This window comes from Branchiostoma belcheri, unplaced genomic scaffold (genome assembly GCF_001625305.1).
Source record: "Branchiostoma belcheri isolate BF01 breed outbred unplaced genomic scaffold, Haploidv18h27 scaffold24, whole genome shotgun sequence".
Taxonomy (NCBI): domain Eukaryota; kingdom Metazoa; phylum Chordata; class Leptocardii; order Amphioxiformes; family Branchiostomatidae; genus Branchiostoma; species Branchiostoma belcheri.
Window position 1 is genome coordinate 2,245,572 of NW_017803843.1, and position 15,237 is coordinate 2,260,808.

Below are 15,237 nucleotides of genomic sequence, written 5' to 3' on the forward strand. Positions count from 1 at the left end.
CCATGCATGACGACGTAGCTTAATCACATGTATATAAAATCAGCAGCCACGCGCACTTTTCCCGTCCTAATCACTCAGTTTACGTAATTTCTAAAGCCTCTGTCCAAGTGAAAATAGTCTCTAGACATACCTTTGCTCTCTTTGTCCACTCTGTACCGTTGGGGGCATGTTGAAACGACCGCTGATCACTTTTTCGTGAAGCAAAACAAAATGGAGGTCCTCGCTTCCAACTTTTTCGATGCTTCACCTTTGACCTTAGAAACGTGCACTGTTGTATAGGGGTGTAACTAATTACTGTATTGGTAAAATAAGGCAAAATTACACATTTTTGTAACGCTAGATATACAATGCATGATTTACTATACGATTTTTAATATTTTGATGGTATTTCTTAGTCCATAAATTGAATATAGTTATATTTATGTACTGGCGTCAAAATGTTCTCCCCTAGAAAGATTGGTTTCTTCCTGATCTCCGCCAGACTCAGCATGGCTAGCCAACAGCAGCAGCAACAACAGCAACAGCAGCAGCAAACCATGGAAGTAGACCCCATCTCCAAGTTTAAACTGCTTGTTCCACATCTGAAGGAGTCATTAGTGGTAAGGATATTCCTTTGCACTAAATCATCGTCTTGAAAGGTTTCCTGAACTTTCCTGTATTATCGAATTAATTTTCTTCATTGTCTCCTTTGCAGAATCTCATGAGGATAGCAGGACAGAATCTTGTGCACAATGCAGCAATTGATAACCAGCTGTAGGTATCATTTTCTGCAATTTTATCAAAATCACTACCTTGAAAGGAATTAGCTACATCTGTATTTCCTATCAAGTGTAACTGTTATATGTAACACAGAAAGAGACAAGATTAGGCTAGTGTAAGATCGTAAAGATACCCCCTACCAGTACAATAGGCCAGTCCGGTGACCCCCAGAGGTCACCTGTCAGAACTAGCTAGAACCAGTTCAGTTCCAGACATGTGCCTGACTTCTTGAATACAGACCTTGCCAGAGCTTCATCTCTCTCTGCGTCTCGTCTCATTTCGATACCCCTGGGGTGGGGGACAGGGCCAAGGAACGGCTCGTTACACTAGCATAACATACCGAGGAAGTTCTATTCAACAATGACATAATAGTCCAGTGTTAGACTTATATGTAGTGTGTTTTCATGTATTTTGATTAATCAACATTGTTATCATGCTCTGTCTATTGCTAATGACTGTGGCTCCTTTCATTTGTACCATCTTTCTTTTCTCCATACAGGAAAAGTGGTGATAATCCTTCTCAAAGGGTGGACAAAAACCTTGAAGAATTCTATTCAACTCTTGATCAAATTGAGCTAAATTTGGTAAGTACTGTTAACTACTACTGTCCCTCTCTACCTTTTCATGTGGCATTTACTTTGTAGTTGAGAATTCAGAAAAGTAACATTAAATGTTAGTAGTTATACTTAACATTGTAATCAGCATTATTCAGAGAATATCCACTGACAGATTTTTTTTAATGTTCTACAGCGTCTTGCACAGGAGTGCCTTACCCAACACCAGGAAAGTGTGCGCCATGCTCCCCTCCAAGTACCAATCATGTCCAAACCAGAGACCAGTGGAGATGGCCAGACTATGCCATATGGACAGTTCCTGGGCCTAGCCAGGTCACAGGTCACCTGTGCAAAGGAAATCCATGATGCACTAGTTCGATGTGCTGATGACCTTGGAGGAAAAAGATAGCTCGTGATCATGTGATGACTGCATTATTTTCAAATACTGTAAATTATGTATTGATGTTGTGAATCATTGATTCCCATATCTAATTCAAGTGTGCTATTGTTTTTGTCCTCGTAAAGCATTGTGAATTTGTAAACAGTTTGCACTGCAATGATACAAACACAATAAGGTTGGTCAACTTTTGTGATAATGTCCTTGGTAATACAATGCACTAGTATTCATGTCAGTGAAATGTATGATATTTATGTAATAAAATGCTGGCTTCTGACTTTTTGTCTTCAATATAATTTTACAAGCATGTGTCCACATCATAGCAAAAAAAAAAAGGCTTGATAGCATATTAAAGGAAGTATCAAGTACTAGTATTTAAATACCTATGTAACTTACTGTATACTGACAAGGCTACCCCAATCTTTTATGTTTCAGCCTCTCAAAGAAATAATGTTAGCGTTTAGTAACGTTATTGTGGACTGGTTCTGTCTTTGTCCAAAATTATCTGAAAGAACACAATCTAACGTTACTGCTCATGGTGAAATCTCAGAAATTGCAGAAGTGCTGCTGGTACTTCATTTAGATGTTTAGGTCTTACTACAGATATAGAGAATACACTTAACGATAGTCTTAGCAGTTCCAGGTTTTCATACTTTTCAATCAGAGTAAGGAAAAGGCTTTGTGTCAGGAAAAATGATCAGGTAATGCTAGTGTTACAAGGACCATTATGTATTATTGGATTACGTGAAAAAAATATTCTGTTTGAAAGTAAAAGGGTAGCCCCCAGGGAGATTTGAACTCCCGACCCCTGGTTTACAAGACCAGTGCTCTAACCACTGAGCTATGGAGGCTTCGTGTTGTGCCGGGGAGAATCTTGCACCTTTCAACAGTAACCATGATTGGCTCACAATTTACTGCACATGCGTACTTACGCCTGACCGCCGCCATCTTGGATATTGAGGATATCTCTGACTTTTGCACTTCCGCAAACGAAACTTCGATAAACGGGGAAATATCGCTGCATCTGAGAGATATTAGAGTTTTTGTGATGTTCACTCTCCCAGGAGAATCTCTCACGAGTTTGATGTGATGTTATTTGACTGTTTGATTTTGTACACGTCGACGGAAGTAAGGGGACGAAACCTGCCAGTTAGAGCCTGAAGTGCAGACGATTCTGTGCTGCGCAACTTTGCAGACCCCACCTGCATTCCCACTACCTTCTCTTTTACTGGTATAAGTGAGGGCATCAAGTCAACATGGTGTTGGCAGATTTGGGCAGGAAGATAACAAACGCATTGCGGTCCCTTAGCAATGCCACTGTTATCAACGAGGAGGTGAGCGTATCTAATTTTTGTGTGTTTGGTATGGAGTATGGGGAGGGGGGCAAATTATATCAGATACAGCATGCAGAAAAATTAGTCTATACAGTGTACCAAATTATAGTTCTCCCTGTCCCTTCCTTTGAGATGACACACAGATCAGTCTTTCACTTTCACCGTTCGTCAGTGACTTTTTTATGATTTAGAGACTTTGCACATTAACATGCTCTTGTAGGGCTAAACGTTCGAATTATGAATAAATTTTCCATATGGTGAAAATCATTTCAATTTCTCTGTCATTTCACAAAACTTAATGATCTCTCGATGTGAAGACCTGTGTAATCCCAAATGACTAGTCATAGATTATACCTATCAGTTTCATGATTGGGCCATAAGATGATACAGTGTCAAATTTCCATCAGATAAATCAAGGAGGTTTAAACCCATTTCGACACACCTTGAACATCTCTAACTGTGGGGTTAGAGGTAATCGTGGAGGTTTCTACCACCTCCATGAGATTATCTACATAATACACATTTGGTTTGAGTGGTGTTTTGTGATCATTACTATTCATGAATGCCCCATGACATGTTCCAGGTGCTGAACTCTATGCTGGGTGAGATCTGCAGAGCTCTGATTGAGTCTGATGTCAACATCATGCTTGTAAAGAAGCTCAGGGAGAATGTCAGGTAACGTTACATCATATCAACTATCAAACTTTCAGTCAAGTTACCTTTGCTTTATGCCCAGACATAAGACAAAATGTTTTTCATACTTTCTGTTCCACACAAACATAAGAAATAGTGTTTTCAGATAATGGAAGTTATGCAGAGGTAAATAATCATGATATAGAATTACTAATATACTATACCGGGTAGTGCAGAATGTATTGATTAAAAGTATTTCTTACATCAAGCAAAGGAAATATGTACCTTTAAAGGTGTCATCAAAAACAAATGTACTGTTTAACATTGTGTTCTACTACTTCTAGAGCATCCCTAGATCTTGATGACATGGCAGCAGGACTGAACAAGCGGAGGATGATCCAGTCTGTGGTCTTCAGGGAGCTGGTCAAGGTCAGGCTTGAATTTTTCTTGTTTTTTTTATTGCTCAAGGTAGCATTTAGGTTTGCATCATCTTTCTAGATTTAATAAATAGCATAAGTGGTGTTCTTACTTATTCTCCTTGTCCCTGGTGAGATGTAACATGTAGATATTGAGTTACCAATCTCCATCATTTCCCTTGCCACATGTCAGTGCTTGACACCGAGGGGGCAGTAAAAAAGATAAATACACATTTTTTTGGTCAATGGTGTAGTTCAGCTTAATTCATACAAAATATGACTTTACATTGGCATCCCATATGACAGGGCTCCATGCTGTCAGGTGTCCATTTATTGACTTTTTCTATGCAGGGACCAAAAACTTACTAAAAGGGATCTGCATTGGAGACACACATCTGCAATGACTGTTGAAGAGGAATTTCAGTTTCTGTGCCCATTAACGTTATTGTTGTATTTGCAGCTGGTGGACCCAGGAGTGAAGGCTTGGCAGCCAGTCAAGGGGAAAAGCAATATCATCATGTTTGTGGGTCTGCAGGGAAGTGGCAAAACAACAACATGTACTAAGGTAGGGCAATGGCTCAAATATTGTCCAATGTTTAAGTACCATCACAATGATTTTAGAAGTATGATATGGCCAGTGTACTTCATCACTCAATTTAACATGAATAAGTTTATTCACTATTCTATGTATATCCCTAGCTTGCCTACTATTACCAGAAGAAAGGATGGAAGAGCTGTTTGACTTGTGCCGACACTTTCAGAGCAGGTAGGAGAAAAACTGTGAATCCTGTTTTGCTCTACTCACAAATATTTCTGGAAAAGAAATGAACATACATTGTACTGAAATCACAAATATGGAGAACAGTGAAAATCTATTACATAACAACAAATTCACATTGTGTTGAGGTATTTGCCTGGTTAGTGACTGAAAGTTAATTCGTTAATTTCAGGTGCCTTTGACCAACTGAAACAAAATGCAACAAAAGCCAGAATACCTTTCTATGGCAGGTGAGTTGGGATTGCTCAATTATATGTTATTCATGGTCAATGTAAGTACCTGTCTGTAGTAGATGAGTTGTTGCAAATATTTCTATTTAAATCAATTAACCGTTCATAAGTTGAAAGTATTAGGTAAACTTTTTGTCTTTTTTTTCTCTCTATAAGAATCCTCCTTCTAAAGAAATGTGACATCAAACACTTTTAGGTTTGAATTGTATATTGTTGTTTTTACATCATGTCAAGTAATAATGGTTTATGTGTTCAGCTATACAGAAATGGACCCTGTAGTGATCGCAGCAGAAGGTGTGGAAAAGTTCAGACAAGAAGGTTTTGAGATCATCATAGTGGACACCAGTGGGAGGCACAAACAGGAGGACTCACTTTTTGAGGAGATGTTACAAGTGTCAAATGCTGTTGTAAGTCTAAAGTAGTGTTCTGGTCAGTCTGTAACTTGGGTAGACCAGGGTATAGCTAAGATAATAGAGATACATGTACATGTACTTCTAAGTTCTTTGTATGTTAAGTTATGTGTAGATTCTTTTCCCTCTTCCCTTATAAATAGAGTGATGTGTAGTGAATTTGAGGGGATTCATTCCTCAGCTAACCGACATCTTGCACACGCAGTCTTCCCTCAGTAAGACATCTGGAGCCGCATAGTTCCCGTTTAGAACTTTTATTCAGCCTGTCACAATAGAGTGATGTGTAGATTTCTTTTCCCTCTTCCCTTATAAATAGATAACATATACAACATTTGAATCATTAACATATACAACGTTTGCATCATTTCAATTAGATGTGGAGTCATGTGTGCTTTATTGTACACATTCATATCACAGGACAAGGCCCTTATCAACCAAATGTATTCTGTCTCATGTACACTCATATAGCTGTCTTGGTCAGGTAGAATCCATGTTAGAGCATAATATCATATTTAACTTTTCTGTTCCAGAGCCCAGACAATATTGTGTTTGTGATGGATGCCTCTATAGGACAGGCCTGCGAATCTCAAGTAAGTTCTCACAATAGAAAATCCTGTCAAATAATGTTAAAGGCTGGTTAAGTCTACGATAAACTCAACAGCTTTGACTATTGGCTTGATAAAGAATGATGTGACATGATAAAAGAGATACTTACTCTTGCTCCCTTTCAGGCCAGAGCTTTCAAAGACAAAGTTGATGTAGGAGCCGTCATTATCACCAAACTGGATGGTCATGCCAAGGGTGGAGGTGCACTTAGCGCGTAAGTCAAGTTCTACATTTACACATCGATCACAGAGGCACTTGTTTCTACTTCAAACAAACAGTAAATGTTGATATGCCATTGCACATTGAAGGATGTATTTGATTGTAGTAGAGCGGAACATTTTAGTACTGATATTTTCTGGGTGTAAATATCATTTTTATTTCTACACAATGTGCTAATCAACCATGAATTTAACTGCATTGATAACAAATTTATACCCTAATCTTGGTTATCTTTACACCTCCAGTGTGGCAGCCACGAAAAGTCCCATTGTGTTCATAGGCACAGGCGAGCATATAGATGACTTTGAACCCTTCAAGACACAGCCCTTCATCAGTAAACTGTTAGGTAAGATGTTTTGATGTATTGCTATAAATGTACAAATTCAACAATTTTGTTCCTGTATACTCTAGTGCATACAGAATGTTTTAGTCCAATTTTTGCAAAGTTCCCATCATCCTGCTCAGACTTCTTCAAGTCGTGGGGTTATGTCCCCATGTCTTAGAACCAGGGAAAATATATCCTTTCAATAACCTCCTTCCTCACACATGACAGGTATGGGGGACATTGAAGGCCTGATAGACAGGGTGAATGAGCTGAAGTTGGATGACAATGGAGAACTCATAGGGAAGCTGAAACAAGGTTGGTACTGTTCACATTGGAAAATTCCTTTCTTTCTTAACACCCAAGGTTGCCTAATTGTGTATCAATTTGTGTATCAAAGTTTGCTAACCTCATCCATCCTTGTACAGGCAAGTTCACGCTGCGAGACATGTACGAGCAGTTTCAGAACATCATGAAGATGGGGGCCTTTCAGTCAGATCATGGTCAGTAGTAATTTGCATCTACTCAGCATTTATTTTCCCCAAAAATACAAATGTCAGAGACTCACATGTCTTCTTAGATGACCTGTAAATTTTGAATGACTAATGGCTGTTACTGTTCAAGAAATGTTGTATTAAAGTGTGAACAGTGTTGATTGAGATATGTACATTGGTGCCTCTTCTGTAGGGAATGATCCCAGGCTTCAGCAGTGACTTCATGACAAAAGGTAATGAACAGGAGTCCATTGCCAGGCTCAAGAAACTCATGACCATCATGGACAGCATGAATGATGAAGGTAAGACTTAATAGTAATGCTGTATGTAGCCTTGAACCTTGAACCTTAAGTACGTTCATCTGTACAAAATGTTGTTTAGTGTGAATCTCAGGCTGATACTCAATAGTGTTTTGTGAACATGTATCTTTTTGAAGTACATTGTTTAATAGTGAGTGTATATGTGTAGTTACTGTACTTACATGTGTCTAGTTTCTGATGTCTGAGTTGCTACACATGCTGATGTGTAAACCTCCTGTTCCCCAGAGCTGGACAGCCTGGATGGAGCTAAGATGCTCCAGCGACAGTCAGGGCGCATCGCTCGTGTGGCCAGAGGTGCCGGGGTGTCTGTGAGGGAAGTCCAGGAACTCCTGTCACAGTACACCAAGTTTGCTGCCATGGTCAAAAAGATGGGAGGCATCAAGGGACTTTTCAAGGGTAAACATCATCATAAATCTGTTGTACATATTTTTCTGTAGTTTCTTTTCACTCCTTATCCATGGACAAGGAGTTGGAAAGGGGATTGTCTGGGGTGGTGTGCTTCAACCATAGATTGCTACCCTTTTGTTGTTATTAGTTTATGCAGGACACAATGGCTAAACCTTGTATTGTTCTGTTGTTCAGGTGGGGACATGGCTAAGAATGTCAACCCCTCCCAGATGGCCAAGCTGAACCAACAGATGGCCAAGATGATGGACCCAAGGGTGCTGCAACAAATGGGTCAGTATGCACTAATGCAGTCTAAACATTAACAGTTCTTGAATTGTGGAATCATATGGAGATGTGATATAAACATTTTCAATACATGACAGAAACAAGTTTTTGATTTATCTGCTGTCAGCATCAATCTGTTGAATAGATGCATACAGATGTAGAGAGAGCTTTGATAACACAGTGGTATCTGATGGTGTATTACAGGTGGAATGGCAGGACTACAGAACATGATGAGACAGTTCCAGCATGGAGCAGGGCAGGCCAAGGGGCTGGCAGATCTTGCTGGGCTCAACAAGTGAAGGAAAGAAGGGATCTGATGAAGTTGAAAATGAGCTAGCCTTCAATTTTATTTCAGTGAGGGAAGGAGCATATCTTATACAATGGAATAGGCTGTATATTGTGAAAGCACTACAATGGTTGGGTTATAATGAACCGAGATGGAAAACTTCTTTATCTTCTATATACAGAATGGCTTCTGTATATGTCAGCTGACCCAGACATAATGGTCTGGGTACTTTTATGTGTGTAAGTACATCTTACACAATATTTCAGTAATCATTAATAGAGAGATGTAGGAAAAATGATACCAGGTAGTGTCAACTCTCAGCACTCTATGCCCATGAACAGTCTTTATCAAGGGCTCTACATGGGGTGAAACATTTTTTCTTTCAATCCTTTTTTTTTCGATCCTAAGTTGTATCCTTCATGAAAATGCTTAAGTATTAAATGATTTTGATGTGACACTGGTTATCTTTTTGGATGTAGACTTGAAGACTTCTTCGTGTTTGAACTGGATGATTAAAAGGGACAGTTGAGATTTTCACATTTCTGACAGGAGGAGAGTACAGTATAATAGATGCCTAAGTGACAAAGAATCTTAAATTTTTCTTTCCATTAAATACAAGGCACAAATTTGTTACCATATCCACTAGCAGGTCTGAATATGAATATTTGTAAGTTTCATGTTCTCTCAACATTAAGCATCATCACTATTATCCATAGTCATCAAAGGTGTAAACTGTGCCAGTTATCATCAGACATATATTTGTCAATTACACTTGTCAATATGGTTCATTTTTATGTTAGCCAATACTTAGTATGCATAAGACGAAATGAAAGGATCTTTTACCATACTTGTCCATAAGTATCATTATTGGTAATACTGTATTTATTTTTCATGAATTAATGACCTGATCACACTTGCCAGAAAATAAATGATATTTTCATGAACCAAAACACTAGTGGCTCAGTCTTTATCTTCTTAGGCTAGGCTTGTGTTGAAGCAGGGGGAAGTATGCCCCAGTGCAGTTCCTAACGACTGTTCTAGGGCCAGTCACAACATTTGACTGATGCTGTCCGTGGTACTGATCAACCTTCCTGTTGTCTCTTTGGCTGGCCAGTATCCATATCAATCATTTGACTAACTACACAGTGTATGGTCATACAAAGCATTGTTCATATCATTATCAAGAGCAAATTTCAGATAAAAGTGCATAACCTGTACTTATTATTGAATTCACCTAACTTGGTTATCAAAGCTCATGAAGATAAAGCTCCTGAAAAATGAGTAGGACATCGCATACAGTAATATGAATGTGAGAACATCCTCTCCACAGTACTCTGGGTAATTATGTAAAGTGTAATACTCAACATTTGGATCTGTTCCATCAGGGTGATTTAGAGTAAACTGGGCAAAGTCTGATTGTTCACGTGTTCTTATCGGGTGTTCTCCTTGGACAAAGTTCAAATAGTCAGAGGTCACTTTATTAGCTTCAAAATAGGAGTGCACAAACGTAACAACGATGGCAAAGCTAGAGTTGATATTTCTGGGGATATTCCTGGGTATACTGGATGTTTTATACCCCAGTCCTACCGATGACCATACAGCCGACGGCCCCGTTGTCGACACCATGTATGGGCCCATCAGGGGTGTCTATGTCCAGCAGGGATCGATGTTCCTCGGGGTGCCTTTTGCTGCCCCGCCTGTCGGGAGTCTTCGATGGCAACCTCCGCAGCCCCCAACAAAATGGGCCACGACGTACAACGCCACGGCACCAAGCGCCGCCTGTATCCAACATGAGTGTGGCCCTGACGACGCAGATTCCATCGGACAATGTCCACCCAGCAGGGAAAGGAGCGAGGACTGTCTGTACCTGAACGTCTTTGTGCCGTTAAAAACCGACGAAAGCAAACTTCCGGTAATTTTCTGGATACACGGGGGTAACTTCTGGGGTGGCTCGGCAATGGGACCTCTCTATGATGGGAGGTTCTTGGCGAATAAGACCAAAACTGTTGTGGTGGCGGCCAATTATCGGCTCAGTGCCCTGGGCTTCCTGGTGGCAGGGCAGGGGGATGGAGCGGCGACTGGCAACTTCGGCATTCTAGACCAGATAGCGGCTCTGCAGTGGACCCAGGACAACATTGGAGACTTTGGTGGTGATAAAGATCGGATCACAATATTTGGACAGAGCGCGGGAGCCTACTCTGTTCTCCTCCATATGATAGTAAACAAGAGCGACCACCTGTTCCACAGAGCTATCGCCGCGAGCCCTCCTCTCTCCTTAACTTTCAGAAGTAAGGTTGGAGCCATCATTTACGGAGATGACTTTACTCGCCAGCTGAACTGCACTCTAGGAGACATGCAGTGTTTGAGAGCGGCCTCAGCCACCCAGGTTTTAGAGGCCCAGTATGCCGTGCGGACAAAAATCGTTAACCCATTCGATCTGATCGAACTGTTCGAGCCCTGGGGGCCGACAGTAGATGGAGACCTCGTTCCTGGCCAGGTGGTCGACGCGTTTGAAAACGGAATGTTTCAGAAGAAGCCTTTGATCATCGGCTCCACTACCGAAGAAGCGATCGCCTTTGTGTATGAGACAGGACAAATATTGTCGACATTAGAGTACGAAGCCTCTGTTTACGGACTTTTCCTGACCGACGGCCCGGCGGTGCTCCGGGAGTATCCTCCATCTCACTCCGGGGATGAGCGGCCGATTGACTCTGTCTTGGTGACGCATTACCTTTTTTCCTGCCCGGCCCGTTACGCCATACGGAATGCAGCAAAATATAACGACACGGATCTCTGGCTGTACGTCTTTGCTCACCCCCTCTCCTTCAAGCATGCTTGGGGGAACCTCACTCACTGCGAAGGGCACGTCTGCCATGGGACAGATGTAGTGTTTGCGTTCCAGTCTCAGACACTGAGAGGATACCACTTCACCGCTGATGAACAGGTTTTGGCCGACTTGATGGCGTACTACTACGGCAACTTTGCTCACACGGGCGACCCCAACAAACCTGGATCACGCCTGGCCAAAGAAGCAAGCAGCGACGCTCCTCGTTGGCCGCCGTACCTGACTTCCGAGGGTTACACCAACATCCGCTTTGACACTCCGAACAGTAGCCTGGAACAGGGCTATCTGAAGGATAAGTGTGACTTTTGGGACAGCATCAGCCCCTACCCGTAAACCTGAAGTCCCGGATTAGTAAATCGGCATCACATTTTACCTTGAAGTGAGCATTCTAGCTCTCCGAATAGAGAAAGACGGAAACAGCTTAGATGTAGATGAACACAATTTGAGTTTTTCTCACGTAGGATGTCCCCCAAATTAACTTGGTTTTATCCCTGACAAAGTTTAGGCAAACATGTTTATTTTGCAAGAAACAATCTTTTTGCGTATATAACTATAGTGAGATTTTTGGTTGTAATTTGATTAATTAACAAATGACCTCTACTTCCATGACTCGGGTTGGTCAGAGTTGAACATAAACTACCGTAAGTTAGTAGCTATGTGGTGAATATTGGCATTGTTACGACAAAGCAAACTACGTTGGAAGTATTTACATGCAGGCATGTGTCGCTTACATAGTACACTGGAACTGCATGTATCAAAACAGCCCCTCAGTCATGTTTAAGATAGCTCAATCCTGTGCACATGTATGCGTTAAAAGCTCAAAGTTGTTTATAAAGTTCTGCTCTAAAAGTAAAGTTCATGGAAGGATGTACAAACTTCCGTTTGACCTTAGTGCGACTTATGCTAGAGTCCGAGGTATGTACATGCGAAAGGATTAAGGGTAAAATACGTTGCGTTTATTGACCTCCAATATGCATCGGCAAATTGGTGCTTTCGAGTGTATCTGTAGGGAATTAAATAAATCTGACCGTAAATGCAGCAGTCCACTATCTTGTATCCTTCTTACATCTTACCACGTGATTTGTACAAAGGGCGTAAAACCGGCATCTGACCCGTCCAAAGTCTACTTCGTATAATGGGTAATATATTTGTAGAATGTTCACAGCCGCGACTAAATAGTGCGCCTGTCAAAAAATGCTGGCACGTCTGACATTCATACAGATCGCAGCTGTTTTCGTTGCAATCTCTCTACCTAGTACTTCCGCCAATGTGTCGGCCACAGACGCGCCTGTTGTAAAGACGCAGTATGGGCCCATTCAAGGTGTGTACGTTCAGCAGGGGTCTATTTTCCTGGGCATACCCTTCGCTGCTCCACCTGTAGGAGATCTTCGATGGAAACCTCCCCAGCCTCCGACGTCATGGACGCCCAGCATGTTCAACGCCACAACATTCAGCTCTATGTGCATTCCTCACACAGGTACCATTGACCCTTTTCCTCATGGCCTGAGGGCGCCACCGCTTGGCAATGGTACGAGCGAGGACTGTCTGTACCTGAACGTCTTCGCACCTACCATTGCTAAACCTGGAGGTAAGCTACCAGTTATCTTCTGGATACATGGCGGCAATTTCTTCCAAGGATCTGCAATGGATTTTCTCTATGACGGCAGATTCCTGGCGAACAGCACCAAAACTGTTGTGGTGGCAGCCAACTACCGACTCAGTGCCCTTGGCTTCCTGGTAACAAGGCAGGGGGAGGGAGCGGCGACTGGCAACTTCGGCATTCTCGATCAGATAGCAGCTCTGCAGTGGATCCAGGACAACATCGCAGATTTCGGTGGTGACAAAGACCGTGTCACGATCTATGGGCAGAGTGCGGGAGCCTACTCAGCCCTCCTTCACATGACACTGGACAAAAGCGACCACCTGTTTCACAGGGCTATCGCTTCTAGCCCCCCTCCCACTCTATACTTCAGAACTGACCTAGAGGCCAGGATTTTTGGAGATGATTTTGCCCGTCTATTGGACTGTACTCCTGGAGATATGGACTGTATGAGATCGGCCTCGGCGTCTCAGGTAGCGCAAGCTCAGAATGCTGCTGGAGCAAAGGTGGTGAATCCATTCCGGCTGATAGAACTCCTAGAACCCTGGGGTCCTACAATAGATGGAGACCTCGTCCGTGGCCAACTAATGGACCTCTTTTCAAATGGACAGTACCAACAGAAGCCTGCCATCATTGGATCCACAACAGAAGAAGGGGTTCTATTGGTGTACGATGGTACAGCAAAGCCGTTGTTGACACTGGAGTATGAAGCCCTCGTATACGGACTATTCCTGACAAACGGACCGGCGGTGCTCCGTCAGTACCCACCGTCTCACTCCGGAGATGAGCGACCGGTCGCTTCTCTTTTATTGACGCACTACCTTTTCTCCTGCCCGATCCGCCACGTTCAGCGCAGTGCAGCAGAAAACGGCAGTGCAGACTTTTGGTCTTACGTCTTTGCTCACCCGCTGACCAAGAAGGGCGGGTGGGAGAATTAAACTTTCTGCGAGGGCCACGTTTGCCATGGCACAGATCTGTTCTTCACATTTCGTGCATTGCAACTGAGAGGTTACTACTTGACACCAGACGAAAAGACCTTGGCTGACTCTATGGCATATTACTATGGCAACTTCGCTCACTCTGGAGATCCAAACCGACTAGCCACACACCTTGATCAAAACGTAAATAGAGATGTTCTTGCCTGGCCGCGGTTCTCGGGCTCAGACAACTTCACGAGCGTCCGATTTGACGTTCGACAGAATAGCCTTGAGCAAGGCTATTCGGATGAAACGTGTGATTTCTGGGACAAGATTAACGTGTACCCGTGAAGATTTTAAGTGTGTGTGGTGATGATGCTGAAACACTGTAGGAGAGCACTGAGTGTTAGCCAATAAAATACATCGTGATCATTTCACTGATATGTCGTTGTCTCTGTTTACTGATTTTTACTAGTCTCCACCAGGCTTAGGCCAAGGACATTCTATCTGTAGAATGTCCTTACTTAGACTAACTTTACGATGGCTGAAATCATGAAAAGTAAATTTTAGCCAAATTGTCAGATGAGTTTGGCCACCATAGGTACCATTTGGAAAATGTTACTCTTCCGCGGGCTCACACTCCCCCATTTTACTACCCATAACCCCAAACGTTATGGCCTGGTGGAAGCTATATTTCTACGTCCTCTGCTTCATTTTGTCAAGCACAATTCCCTGCGCACAAATAAAATGGTTCAGTCCCTTGAGATCTGGGTCATCTCCCACGTGACTACTAGGACCGACCCATTTAGATTGACCAGATTGACCCAGCCTGTCCGAGTGTCGTCAAAGAAACACGACCGCTTGCCAGGCATGTAAGTAACGCTAATCTCCAAGCAGATCTTTCGGTGGCAAGACAGTATCCATTGGCCAGAGGAGTGTCCATTAGCCACCGATCTGCTTGGAGATTAAGTAACGCTAGGTCCAAATGTGATAAAACCGTACCCGGAATGTTGGGTAGGGATTGTCTAGGGGCGTGGTACACTAGCACATTGAAGTTGGCTTTGTAGAATTTAGGGATCGGTGTACTTTAGGTGTTGGGCTAACTTTACTCACGCCAAGTTACGCGTCTATATGATCTGCTAGTTAACCAAGTAAAACACACGGAGAACGGGTCGATTCAGATTGTACGGGCTGTTGTATTATGATCTATCTGCTGTATATACAAGTCAATACAAAGTCAATGGTCTAGTTACAATGGTCTAGTCTTAGAGTTACAGGAGTGGAAATCTACGAAGGATATGAACTACAAGTGTGTGTGTCTAACCTGAGGTCCCGGTCTCGAACTGAATTCAAACGGAAGCGGGCTAGCTAATATCTAATACTGACGCTGACTGCTCTCACCAGTCATTGGCTAATCTAATGAGGATGTAAATGAACTAAGAAGC

At 42.4% G+C, this 15,237-nt stretch overlaps 3 protein-coding genes, 1 non-coding gene and 1 pseudogene across 4 annotated transcripts in view; 4 read left to right on the forward strand and 1 right to left on the reverse strand.

The window, feature by feature from the left end:
- The window catches only part of LOC109471167 (mediator of RNA polymerase II transcription subunit 29-like), a 3,107-nt gene extending 1,120 nt beyond the window's left edge, over positions 1–1,987 (forward strand). Inside the window, exons 2-5 of the mRNA XM_019770451.1 lie at positions 482–599; positions 695–753; positions 1,259–1,343; positions 1,510–1,987. Coding sequence (XP_019626010.1) covers positions 489–599; positions 695–753; positions 1,259–1,343; positions 1,510–1,722 — 468 coding nt within the window. The 5' untranslated portion in view covers positions 482–488 and the 3' untranslated portion in view covers positions 1,723–1,987. The remainder of the gene's footprint in view (positions 1–481; positions 600–694; positions 754–1,258; positions 1,344–1,509) is intronic.
- A 501-nt stretch (positions 1,988–2,488) lies between these two features.
- Trnat-ugu lies at positions 2,489–2,561 on the reverse strand. The gene has a single exon. It is a non-coding gene; the product is annotated as a tRNA-Thr (tRNA).
- A 65-nt stretch (positions 2,562–2,626) lies between these two features.
- On the forward strand, positions 2,627–9,437 carry LOC109471179 (signal recognition particle 54 kDa protein-like). The gene is given in 17 exon segments (XM_019770465.1): positions 2,627–3,044; positions 3,628–3,719; positions 4,022–4,106; positions 4,554–4,658; positions 4,793–4,859; positions 5,044–5,101; positions 5,358–5,508; positions 6,042–6,101; positions 6,243–6,331; positions 6,582–6,682; positions 6,890–6,976; positions 7,087–7,139; positions 7,141–7,161; positions 7,346–7,454; positions 7,698–7,868; positions 8,055–8,150; positions 8,349–9,437. Coding segments are annotated over 17 exon segments (1,518 nt in total). The 5' UTR covers positions 2,627–2,966; the 3' UTR covers positions 8,444–9,437.
- Positions 9,438–9,801: 364 nt separating this feature from the next.
- LOC109471201 lies at positions 9,802–14,270 on the forward strand. The gene is made up of 2 exons (XM_019770488.1): positions 9,802–11,008; positions 12,581–14,270. Exons 1-2 carry the CDS (start codon positions 9,947–9,949, stop codon positions 13,811–13,813), a joined length of 2,295 nt encoding a protein of 764 aa, XP_019626047.1. The 5' UTR covers positions 9,802–9,946; the 3' UTR covers positions 13,814–14,270.
- A 269-nt stretch (positions 14,271–14,539) lies between these two features.
- The window catches only part of LOC109470936, a 1,918-nt pseudogene continuing 1,220 nt past the window's right edge, over positions 14,540–15,237 (forward strand).

Excerpts from the sequence above, each read along its gene's own strand:
- LOC109471201 (XM_019770488.1), top strand. The coding sequence starts at position 9,947 with ATGGCAAAGCTAGAGTTGATATTTCTGGGGATATTCCTGGGTATACTG. Across the intron at positions 11,009-12,580 it reads CCGAAGAAGCGATCGCCTTT|TATGGGCCCATTCAAGGTGT; the intron begins GTGTATGAGACA and ends GTAAAGACGCAG.